A 12,618-nucleotide genomic window follows, 5' to 3' on the forward strand; every position below is an offset into this window, starting at 1 on the left:
CAAATGCACATCAGCAAGAACCATTTCCCGCCCCCCGCCCCCCACCCCCAACCCTGCAACCCAGGGCTGGTTCATGCTGACGGACTCAGCAACTTTGTGAGAGTTATCCTAGGGGCTGGGAGTGAGGTCTCTGCTTATCAGAATCACCTTCACTGGCCGCTGGGCTGGGCTTTTTGAAAAACAGCCCCTCCACCAATTAAAAAAAAAAATGTATATAGCCTCTTATAAAAACATAAATGCACGATGCTGGATGCTTGGGGCTGGTGCACGGGGACGACCCAGAGGGATGGTGTGGGGAGGGAGGAGGGTTCAGGATGGGGAACACATGTATACTAATTAAATAATTTTCTATTAAAGAAAAAAGAAGAAAAGAAAAGTCCAAGGTAATAAATGCCATTCATGAGAAAAGGAAAAAAAAAAGAAAAGAAAAAAAAAATTAAAAAAAAATATGTTCTATGACTCCCTTGACCTGTGTGATGATTATCTGGGCGTATACATATGTAAAAGTTTCTGCACTTTTCTATGTGTTAAGTTATAGGTCACAAATGAACCTATGTACATATTTGTATGCATGAATGTAGACAATGTATGAATATATACATTTTTTTCATATTTCATGCAATGTCGGCATGAATTTTGTTAGTAAGAGGTTGACAAGGGAGATGTCTTTTGTGGGCCACTGTTTGCTGCTGCTAAGTCGCTTCAGTCGTGTCCGACTCCGTTTGACCCTATAGACGGCAGCCCACCAGGCTCCCCTGTCCCTGGGTTTCTCCAGGCAAGAACATTGGAGTGGGTTGCCGTTTCCTTCTCCATCGCATGAAAGTGAAAAGTGAAGGTGAAGTCGCTCAGTCATGTATGACCCTCAGCGACCCCATGGACTGCAGCCCACCAGGCTCCTCCATCCATGGGATTTTCCAGGCAAGAGTACTGGAGTGGGGTGCCATTTCTTAGTTGATCAAAAATCTTAGCTCCATAATCAACTAGACCTTAGGTATGGCGTTCTGATTCTTTGGCATCCTTTGTGTGGGTAGTTGCTCAATGGCATCCAATTCTTTGTGATCCCATGGACTGTAGCCTGCCAGGCTCCTCTGCCCATGGGATTTTCCAGGCAAGAATACTGGAGTGGGGTGCCATTTTCTTCTCCAGGAGACTTTCCCCACCCAGGGATCAAACCCTCGTTGCTTACATCTCTGCACTGGCAGGTGGGTTCTTTACCACTGTGCCATCTGGATAATATCATTGATAAAATTTATATCAAATACCAATAACTTAGTACCAGATGCCTGACTTTGTCTAACATACCTTTTCCTTTTGAAGCAAATCCTAAGTGTCATCCTGGCCCAGAGACAAATGCAGTATTGTGTTTAAGGGCTTCTGAGTCTTGGATCCACAATTCCCACTGACTAACACATCACTCTGAGCAAGAAACTGTCAGGAAGAGGATGCTACCTCGTGAAGCTGATCTGTGGTTGTTCAGTCGCTCATCGTGTCTGACTCTTTGCGACCCCGTGGTCTGCGGCATGCCAGGCTTCCCTGTTCTTCGCCATCTCCTGGAGTTTGCACAAACTCGTGTCCATTGAGTCAGACTCTGGAGCTGATCCAAGGATCAACTGAATTGACCGAACACCTGGGGAAATGACTAGGGCACAGGGAGGGCTACAAAGACAGATACTATAGGATATTGCTGTCAGCTGTAACAGTGAGTGATGCAAAATGCTGTATTTTATGTATGGAGAGGTGATGCACAGGTTGAGTTCAATGCTTCATTTCCCACTGAGGACAGTGGGCCACCTGAGGCATGTCTGTGCATGTGGAAGTCTTCTGACTCCATTCCTAGTCAAGGATCTCAGTTACTTTAGATGCTTTAGAACCCTGTAGAATGAGGACACCATAAAAACTTTTAAAAATGATCAGGCTGGGCATATCAATATTTATTGAAATACTGAAAAAAAAATTCCATTTTGTTGAGAAATTCCTGGCAAGAACCAACATGACAATTTGATTTCACGGATACAGTTAAGTAACGTCAACGAGGAACTGACTTCACACTCTCGACATCGCGTGGATTCAAATCCAGGGGGCAGCAGAAGATCCGTAAGATAAATACCCAGATGTGACAGATTGTCTGTTTATAAACATAGACCAATGACAGTGAACCCGGCCAAGCCCTGAACCTCCATATCTGAGTCTGCCTTTCCTAGTAAATCCTACAGCTGATAAGGCAGAGGATAAGTCAGTGTCTGGCTGAAACCCAGTTACTGGCAGACACTAGAGAAAGTCTGCACGCGCCATGGACGCCAAGCAGCACTCTGTCGGCTTCTGTCCTTAGTGTCACCATCAGCGTGGCTGAAGTCTCTGTGTCCCCATCTTTCTAACTGTTCTCACGGTGTAATTTATTAGGTTAACAACACAATAATATGTGGCCTTGTTTAGATAAAATAGTCAGTGGGGAATACTGTACATTTAAAATAAAACTTGGACTTTTGGGATCGATATATTTGTTTTTGAAAAAAATTTTTTTTTTTTGCAATGTTAAGCACCCTCCAAACAACTATGTCCCAGATCTAGAAATCGTCTCATCCCGTGTTCCATATACAGTGATGGAGCCATCTCATAAACTGCCGACACTTTTCTCTTCCAACTTGGGGACAGTAAAGATGCTGCTCTATTTACTGCTTTGGGTATGGACTGATCAACTATTTTCCTGTTGTCCTTTGAGCCATGGAGACAACATAGGTGACCTCTGAGTGACGAGCTATGGACGCCCGGCTTAGCTATGGGTACCCTTCACTTGGACGTGTGTTAGAGGTGATTAATAAAAATAATAAAATAATCTTCTCTGTACTCACAGAAGTAATAACTAATATCTTTGGTATACAACTTACAACGCTTGGAAAGAAAACCAGATAAGACTCCACCCTTGTTAAATTTACTAGAAAACAGAGGGAGCTACAAGTCACATAATTTACAATAGACATTAAATAAACTACGGTAAGAACCATGAAGATTTACAGACATTTAATCAAGTGAATGATTTAAATTCATTAAGACGCCTCTCTGTCTCTGAACTATGTCCCACTAACTTGACATGCTACAATGAACCACAGATTTGGTTTCTTCAGCCTTGGCTCTATTTTAGACAAAGGCGAAACCAAGGAACAATAAATTAGCATCATAATTGTCTACAGTTGAACCTATGATATACAATATAAATAAACTATTCAAAAGCCAGAAACATTTATGAAAAAATTAAGGGACTAGGAGATACTTTCATGTTTTTACAGTTTCTACAAGTGATTGTGCCGCCAATAATCTCAAAAAAAAAAAAAAAATTAAAATCTAAATGAGATCCCCGTTTCTGATTTTAGTGTCTCACGACATACAATAACTAAGTACTGTTAAAAATAATTACCGATCAGAAAAATAACATTAAGAAATTGCTACTCCAGCTCTTTCGTCACATCACAGTCCCCCCCCGCCCCCCAGAGGCCCTAAGGAATGTAAACACTCTATTTCATTTGACTTTAAAGTATTAATACTTTATTTTAAACAAGTGTTGATCCACATCTGCTACCTTTGAGAATTGTGAAGTAAGGCAAGACTTCTGTATCTCTGGCATCGCCTGTTGATAATACTGACAGCGGGGTCTGGAGACTGTTTCGCAGTTCTCTGTCCTCCAGTATTTGTTCTATAGCAGACTTTGGTCTATAGAGTGACTCAGAAAGGTCACCATCACTCTCTTCCCTTCCCTACTGGGGAAGATTTGAAGCACATTGCTATCTTTCCAGGCTCACCGTTTCCTCTCTGCGTTCAGGGGATGATCAATTGCAACACGCCACTCATCGTGTGTGCTCACCCCCGCCTTGATTTTGCATAGCTTAACATGCTTCCGTGTTCTTTTTCTGTTCAGAACGGTGACTATTTGACATTCCAGCAAAATATGTTTCCTATTGTATTTTTTTAATGAACTACAAACCTTGATGGTTAAAAAGGCTGATGTATCCTAATAAGCCTTTCTGCTGGGATTTTTTATGAAATCCAGTAATGCTAAAGCTAAAGCTTTACAAGTTTGTAGTCGCTGCCCTTAATATTAATGAACGCTTGTAATAGGATCAGAAAAGGGACACTGCCTGCTTTTTTTTTTTTTCCCAAACATTATGAACACGTGACAAAACAATCCAGAACATAGTCAAAATGGCAAGCTCACATATCAATGGACTGTTCTTATTAGCTGTTGGCAGGTCTAAGATACAGACAGTCAAGAATAGGCTTTTCAAGGTTTGGTGGCGGAGCTCCTGGGGGGTGCAGCTGAGCACAGGTCCTCGCTACAGACTCCGGGATCCCAGGACAGAAGGTGCCGGGTCCTTGGAAGGAAGAGGAGAGGGCTGTTATCGGCGCAGCTGATGGATTCTTGAGGATGGTTCCAGTTCCGCTTTACCACGGAGGAATTCTGTAAGCTCAAATTCCCTGCCACGTAAGCCTAACGAATAGCACAGATCAGTTCCTAGATTTCTTCACAGCGGAGATCGGTTTCAATATACAGGAAAGCGTCTGTCCGTTTCCAGCCTGACACGGTGTTGGGGTCCGTCTGTGGGTTCAGTCGACTCCGTTCCAGTGTCTTTTGCACAGAACGCTCTGGGGATGTGACACATTTGATTCACAGTTTGCGATACAAATACCCTGATACATCATTTATTGGCCATTCAGCACTTGACTACTATGCCTTATTAAATTCAGTATCTTTAAACCAAGTGTTTAATTCATGTTGCTTGGAGCCATTCAGAGTATTTTTTTTTTTCCCTTTCTTCCTGTTCTTCTCCTCCCCCACCCCACCCATCTCTGTGTTTTGTTGGGAGGCCGAGCCCGCGGCTGTGATCACGCTCGCTTTGCATGCAGCATCTCGATCAGCAGGTTGTTGTAGGGGACGTCTCCGTTCAGGTGCTTGTAGTACAGGTACTCCTCGGCCTGCATGCTGAGGGCCCGGATCTCCGGGAGGCGGAGCAGCAGCTGCCCGAACTTCTCCGTCTGCTGCGGGTAGTTGCACACCGTGTAATCCAGCAGGGCGGCGTTGACCTGCTCCTGAACGCCCTCCACCAGCTGGAAGTTCTCCAAGTTTTTGACATCTGGATTAAAAAAAAAAAACCACAATATTTCAATGGTGTTTTAATCCCTGTTTATAGCAGCCTGTTCAATTCAGGGTTGCATTTTTCCTCCTGACATTCAGCCCACCTGACGCCCCGCCAGACGGTCGGTCAGCCCCACTCATGGAGACTGCCTGAGCAGACGGTCACAAACGTGCTTTAGGACAATGTCCTGTGGAAATTCTGCCTGTGCCTCTGGTCAGCTAGACACCAGTGGGTTTTGAGCAAGGTCAGTTCTTTTCATATCTCACAAAAGAAAAGGTTTGAGGATTCCGAAAGTAGAAGGATCGTAATATATTGCCAGCAAATGAGTCCCCTGAGGAAGACTGATCTTAACCCAGTATATGACACGGTGCACGGAACTCTGTATTAATTTTTCTGACCCAAGGTGAAATCTGTGTCCAGGCTATGATGTAGTTAATTCTAATAAAAAGTGACAGGGTTCTTGTTTCTGTTTGACATTTTCTAAATGATTCTGAAAGCCTCTGACTTGTCTAGCCTATGCTAATGAACCATCTGGTACACTCCAGTGACTGCCAGCGGAGTTGTCGCTGCTGGGAACTCTCTAAAATATATGTCTTGGTGACTAATGATCTTTATCAAATGAAAGCTTCGTCCTTTAGGCAGAGTTCAAGCAGGATGGCCGGTGCCCTTTAACCTGAATGTGGTTTCTGCAGTTGATACTTTGCTTTTTTTTTTTTGATTTTCCCTTCTAGACACGAGCCATTCACACAGAGGAGATGGATTCAGACAATCCACCTGGCCTGACTCCTACGGATCCTCGCCCTGCAGGTCCTCATAATGTAGAGGAAGAGGGAAACAGAGTTGAAAGACAGATTGACACACACAGACACACAGACCCTGAGCCGGGGCAAGCGGTTATGGTGGGATTTCTCTCCTGGAGTTGGTTTATGTGAACTGTGCAACGTGTTCACGGTGTGTAGACAGACGTCTCTGGGAGAAATCTATAGACATGTGTGCACGTGTTTACGTACGTCATCTGTGCTAAGAAAGCAAACAGATGCAGGCACCTCTCCCTCTGCTTTGTCTTCTAATTGGACAAAAATAAATAAGAACGATTCCACAGAACACCAACTAATACCCTGGCTAAAAGGTTAAACGTACCAAACCCCGCTGAGTCACCAAGATGACTCATGTCCTGTGTATCTGCCACCGTACGTCGTGAGGCTGAGTCTGTACGCATGTGCACGGTCCCTTTGGTGTCTCTACACGCTGCGACAACAGGCTGCCTCACATGTGCTGTCGAAACGTGTCCAGGATGATTTCGGTGTTTACGTTTTGAGCCATAACTTTGCATTAAGCATGCTTCCCCAATTCCGTCCCCAAATCTCTGCCCCAAATTAAAAACAGTGGGGAATTAGTACCGAAATAGCGTGGGCACTGGTACGATCACATCTACTTCAAAGTGCAACAGGGGAGTCAAAAACACGCTATTACTTATTAACGAGATGCACAGACAGACAAATGCTACCTGATGAGGCGCCTCGCCTTCCAAGGTGCTGCCCACCGGACACGACACAGGTGGCACAACCACTAATAATGCGCTTTCCATCTATCGCATCTAAGACGGCTTAGAGCTCAAGTAAGATACTTACTAGTTATAGCCGGTTCAGAACTATAAGATGTAAACAACTGGAAATCCCCTGAATATGCCGTACCAAGACAGATGACAGAAAAACGCACGTTCATGTCAGCCTGGTTCTCTGCCACACTGTTCGAATTTCAGAGGCACACACCCTGGTTCCAGACATTGGTCCTTCCTAAAGCATCATGGCAGAGAACCAGTAATTCCAAAACAGTTCATCTGAATTCTGACCAGCTTCTTAGTGCTGCTTCTCTTTACCCTCCCGCTCAACCTAAAGAAAACATTTAAGCCTAAAACCTAAGGAATAATTTAGTTTTTTCTTTTATATACTACTAAGAAGTTGAAAGAAAAAAAAAAGCAAATTCCAGTGTTATAGTGATTTTAACACAATCATAGGAAAAAAATCGAAGTATTATTTTATGCTACAATGACAGATATTGTCACAGCAAGAAAAGCTAACGAAAGTCACCAAGATTCATAGGGAGGATGCAGGAATTTGCACAGTATAAAACGCAAGATAAACGAATAATAGTCTTTTCAGAAAGTCGTTTTTGAAACCTTTTTTTGATAAACGTATTTTTTGAGAATAAGGTTCAACCTTCTGTGATAAATTATGCCACTCTCTTAATAAAAGCAAAACAAAACACACTGAACTGCTGAGAAACAGAAGACAAAGGACGGATCGTAAGTTCTGGTTAAATCACGTGCTCTCGTTACAGACAAACATTTGAAGTCTTCAGGTCTTTAGAATTCAATTAAGATACTTACTAGTTATATCTGGTTCAAAACTATAAGATGTAAACAACTGGAAATCCCTTGACTATGCTGTACCAAGACAGATGACAGAAAAATGCACGTTCATGTCAGCCTGGTTCTCTGCCACACTGTTCGAATTTCAGAGGTGCACACCCTGGTTCCAGATATTGGTCCTTCCTAAAGCATCAGGGCAGAGAACCAGCAGCAATGCGTTTTCCATCTATCTCAAACCCTAAAGTTTAAAAACACATGCAATTGTCCTTCTGAAGGAAAATCCCGTTTAACGTGTTTATCATTAACTATAACAGAAGTTACGTTGCTGGTTGTCCCAAAGGTACTACTTACTGCATGTCCACTCTGTTTCTATGTCTATACAGGCAGTTTGTAATTCAGTGGCAATGATTCTGATATTAAAGCTATGTAGTGGAAGAAAGAGAGAGAGAGAAAGAAAGGAAGGAAGGAAAGAAAGAAAAGCATTTTGACTGAGTTCCTCTCATCCACTGACCAAGAAGTTCCCAAATCACAGCTCCGGCTGATCTGTTTCAGCTCTGTGTCCCTCTCACAGCATCTTGTCCTCTTTTATTAACCGTCCATTTCCCCATGAAAACTTCCAGCATCTTGGGATCAGCACTATTATCTATTAGTCAAGGCCTCCCCAGAGATGTCTCCGATTGTTTGCTTTATATTTAGGTGTATTTGTCCAAAAATCGCTTAATTATAAAATGACCTATTATGTTAGCTGCTACATATTTTTTATGCTGTTGTGTGTGTGCTCAGTCCTGTCTGGCTCTCTGCGACCCCATGGACTGCAGCCTGTAAAGCTCCTCTGTCCGTGGGATTATCCCAGCAAGAATACCGGAGTGGGTTGACATTTCCTCCTCCAGAGGATCTTCCCATCCAGGGATCAAACCTGATTCTCCCGCATCTCCTTCAATGGCAGGCAGATTCTTTACCACTGAGCCACCTGGGAAATCCTTGAGCCGCTTTGTAGCTTCTAAGTTGATTTCCTTTCTTTTTCTAGCTTGACACTGGCTTTCAAAAATGGACTTATACATCTCTCCTTGAAGTAAAATAGTTTAAATGTAATAGTGTGTTCTACTCAAGAATCCAGTGGTGAGCCTTTTTATGATCTGAATAACCAAGGCTCAGTTCACGTGTTCTGACAACGGGGGTCAGTTGTGCTCTAGGGAGAACGTGCCCACGCCTTCTCGTCTTTCCCGTCCGACAGGCAGAACTTGGCGTTTCCACGTGGAGAATGTAAACTGGTGCAGCCATTGTGGAAGACAGCATGGAGGCTTCTCAAAAAACTAAAATGCAGCTGCCATATGACCCGGAAATTCCACTCCTGGGTATGTACTTGCAGAAAATGAAAACAATAATTGGAAAAGACACACACACCCCAATGTTCATAGCAGCACTCTTTACAATATTGAGATGTGGAAGCAACCTCGGGGTCCATCAACAGACGACAAAGAAGGTCATGAGTGCAAGCAAACGCTGGGAGATGGTGAAGGACAGGGAAGCCTGGTATGCTGTAGTTCACAGGGTTGCAAAGAGTCGGACATGGCTGAGTGACTGAACAACATACATATATATACATATATATATACATATATGTATATATATATGTATAATGGAACACTTTGCCAACAATGGTCCATCTAGTCAAGGCTATGGTTTTTCCAGCAGTCAAGTATGGCTGTGAGAGTTGGACCATAAAGCAACCTGAGTACCAAAGAATTGATGCTTTTGAACTGTGGTGTTGGAGAAGACTCTTGAGAGTCCCTTGGACTGTTAGGAGATCAAACCAGTCAATCCTAAAGGAAATCAGTCCCGAATATTCATTGGAAGGACTGATGCTGAAGCTGAAACTCCAATACTATGGCCACCTGATGCAAAGAGCTGACTCATTGGGAAACACCCTGATACTGGAAAGACTGAAGGCAGGAGGAGAAGGGGACGATAGAGGATGAGATGGTTGGATGGAATCACTGACTCGATGGACATGGGTTTGAGCAAGTTCTGGGAGTTGGTGATGGACAAGGAAGCCTGGTGTGCTGCCGTCCATGGGGTCGCAGAGAGTTGGACATGACTGAGCAACTGAACTGAAGTGAAGAATGGAACACTGCCCAGCTATAAAGAACGAGATTCTGCCATCTGCAAGAACATGGCTAGACTTGGAGGGCATTATTCTCAGTGAAGTAAGTCAGACAGAGAGAGACACACACTGCGGTATCACTTATCCGTGGGATCTAAAACATGGCAGACCAGTGAATGTAACACCAACCAAGAGAAAGACTTGCAGATGCGGAGAACCAGCTGGTGCTACCAGTGGGGAGAGGGACACGGGAGGGCCGAGACACACCCTACAACACAGGAGCACAGCCAGATGTTACACTAACAGTAACTAGGATGGAACATAGCCTTCAGAAACTGTGAACTCAAAAAAGCAAGCAAGCAGAGACGAAAAGCGCCTCAACGCAGTGCCACCACGTCTCCGAAGACCTGGAACTTTCTCTTTCACGCGGGTCACTTGTGTGCACCTTACAGGAAGAGACCAGATTTAACTGTGCCCGTGGAATTCATTTTTAGGCTAATTCATGCCCTGTCCTAAAAAACTAAACGTGAAATACCTTTAAAACGCTAATCATTTTCTCTGTGATGCCGCCTTACCAATCAAGCCCCACTCTACAAGTAACGAATGGGTGCTGGCATGCCTCGGGGGTCTTAACTCACCTCTAGCAGGAGTCCGTAACGCTGGAAGTTCATGAATGAACTGATAGCTAATTATATGAGAAAGCAAAATTTGGACAAATTATTCCATGTTCTGGGGTCCTTGGAAATCTGCTTTTTGGGATTTGGTCTTCAGTTCCCAGATGAAAGAGCCTTGCCCCACACGTGGGTTTGAGGAGACCCAGCTGGGGGAGATCGACAGGAGACCAAAATCCGCCGCCAGCTCTTCTGGGGCGTCACGCCGGATCCCTGAGCCTCCTGCGTTTGGCACGCTACACGTTTCTTTGAAACTGATGTAAGCTTCATCTTAATACAATTTAGAAACGCAAGTTAATGAACCCCATCATTACAAATTCTGAGTCGGAAACAGTACGTAAACAGGCAGAGGCACCCCCGACCCTTTCTCCCCCGCCTTTAAATTTTGATGACCGGCAAAAAAGCATTTTCAGCTTCTCGTCTAAGTATCAATCTCCCATCATCTATTCCACTTTACTCACTCAGGGACTAATTACCAACTAGTTATATGGAGCAGCCTGACGATCAGCTCACAGTGGGGGCCCAGAGTCTCTTCCATCCTTATTGGAAAGTAAACCCTTAGGTCTTCTTGAATACATTACAGCTGGCTTTTTGGTCGCACACAGCTTTTAGCCTCCTTCTGAAGCTAAAGACGCCGGTTTCTGCCGCCCTGGTCTCTGCCACATGGCACGGCTCCCGTACAGCATGCTCTTTTGGGAGACTGGTTCTCTGCAGAGCAAGGGGGCTGGGGGCTGGGGGGCTCAAACGGCCGGAGAATATAATTATCTTTGTTAACTTTCCACACATTGGGGGAAAAAAAGAAATCTCATCCAGTCCTTTCAAAGATACAAAAGTGGGGGGAAGAGGTACCACTTCGCATCCGGAGAATACTGCTTCCCCTTGAGGCTTCTGGAGGGCTACCTCTAAACTGGCTCGCGACTTGTCCCTCGAAGACTGAACTGAACTGAAGTCCTTTATCTAAATCTCTGTATGTGTGCACATGTGTATGATTATTAGCCACGAACTATTCGTAGTGACTGGAACAACAGAATAAGAAAATCCAAGTCTTTGGCGGGAACTGCATGTAAAAATGTGGGCATACAGGATATGTATTATTTTTGTACATAGAAATGAGCCTGTACAACTTGCTCAGTTCAGTTCAGTCGCTCAGTTGTGTCCGAGTCTTTGCGACCCCATGGACTGCAGCACGCCAGGCCTCCCTGTCCATCACCAGCTCCTGGAGTTTACCCAAACTCATGTCCATCACGTCGGTGATGCCATCCAACCATCCCGTCGTCTGTCGTCCCCTTCTGCTCCCGCCTTCAATCTTTCCCAGCATCAGGGTCTTTTCAAATGAGTCAGCTCCTCCCATCAGGTGGCCAAAGTATTAGAACTTCAGCATCAGACCTTCCAATGAATATTCAGGACTGACTTCCTTTAGGATGGACTGGTTGGATCTCCTTACAACTAGCTGGTGCTTTATAAATGACAAAGCACACGACAGTGCTTTACTACTTCACACTTTATGTATACACCGTCTATGAATTCATTCATTCATTCATTCAGCCGTGCGTGAGATGATGGAGATATAGGAATAAAAGACAGACTCTGGGTCAAGTGCTAGACACAAACAGTGGGTGCCCCAGGCACACACAGAGCCGAGGGGCAAGAGAGTGCTCGGGGGAGGTGACGTCTGAGAGCTTTCGAGAAACGAGGCAGAGGGAGCTGAGCATCATGGGGAAGTGAGAGGAGCAAGCTGCACTCAGAGCCCCAGAGACAGGGAATGGGTCCCCGGAACAGCTCAGCTTCTGTGAAGGGCTGCGGGGGGCAGGGAGTGGGCACGGCGGCGGGAGCGGGTACAGAAGGGTGGACTGTAAAGTTTGGGGTGGGGGGTGCTATACAAAGAGTCTGTCTTTTGTTCTGGAAGCTACACAGAAGCATTGCAAGATGTGAAGGAAGGAAGGGCGCGGTCAGCTCTCTGAGTGGTTAACAGCGGGTGTGTGCAGGACCACAGTGGCAAGCTCGGTGGCCACAGCAGTGGGGATGCGCGTGAGGGTCATCCAGGCAGTCACGCCACAGGGCGCGCCGGCCCCGGGTTATTCCGGAGTGGGAGAGGGCAGAGGCCCTGGCTGGTGGTCTGGGTGTCCGTCCAGGGGGAGAGTGGTGGGCACCTCCACCCCTGCCCCCCGGCAGAAGGAGAGGACGAGGCGCAGGACGTGGTGAGTCCAGGGGCAGGTGGGCGTCCCCAGGGATGCAGGGCGAACGGCTGGAGACGGGGGAGGGGGCGGTCCAGGCTCAGCAGGGAAGCTGGACTGGTGTCCAGAGGCGGGAGCCATCAGTGGGCAGTGAGGATGAAACCCCAGGAGT

At 45.4% G+C, this 12,618-nt stretch overlaps 1 protein-coding gene across 9 annotated transcripts in view; it reads right to left on the bottom strand.

Moving 5' to 3' along the window:
• Positions 1-1,910: 1,910 nt before the first annotated feature.
• Positions 1,911-12,618, bottom strand: part of NR5A2 (nuclear receptor subfamily 5 group A member 2) — a 134,543-nt gene continuing 123,835 nt past the window's right edge. For all 9 annotated transcript variants that reach the window (XM_086343166.1, XM_086343175.1, XM_086343176.1 and 6 more), the window contains one exon: positions 1,911-5,123. In XM_086343166.1, coding sequence (XP_086199292.1) covers positions 4,876-5,123 — 248 coding nt within the window. In that variant the 3' untranslated portion in view covers positions 1,911-4,875. The remainder of the gene's footprint in view (positions 5,124-12,618) is intronic.

This window comes from Bos grunniens, chromosome 16 (assembly GCF_055505025.1).
Source record: "Bos grunniens cultivar Pamir isolate PY7600 chromosome 16, Bosgru_T2T1.0, whole genome shotgun sequence".
Classification (NCBI taxonomy): Eukaryota; Metazoa; Chordata; class Mammalia; order Artiodactyla; family Bovidae; genus Bos; species Bos grunniens.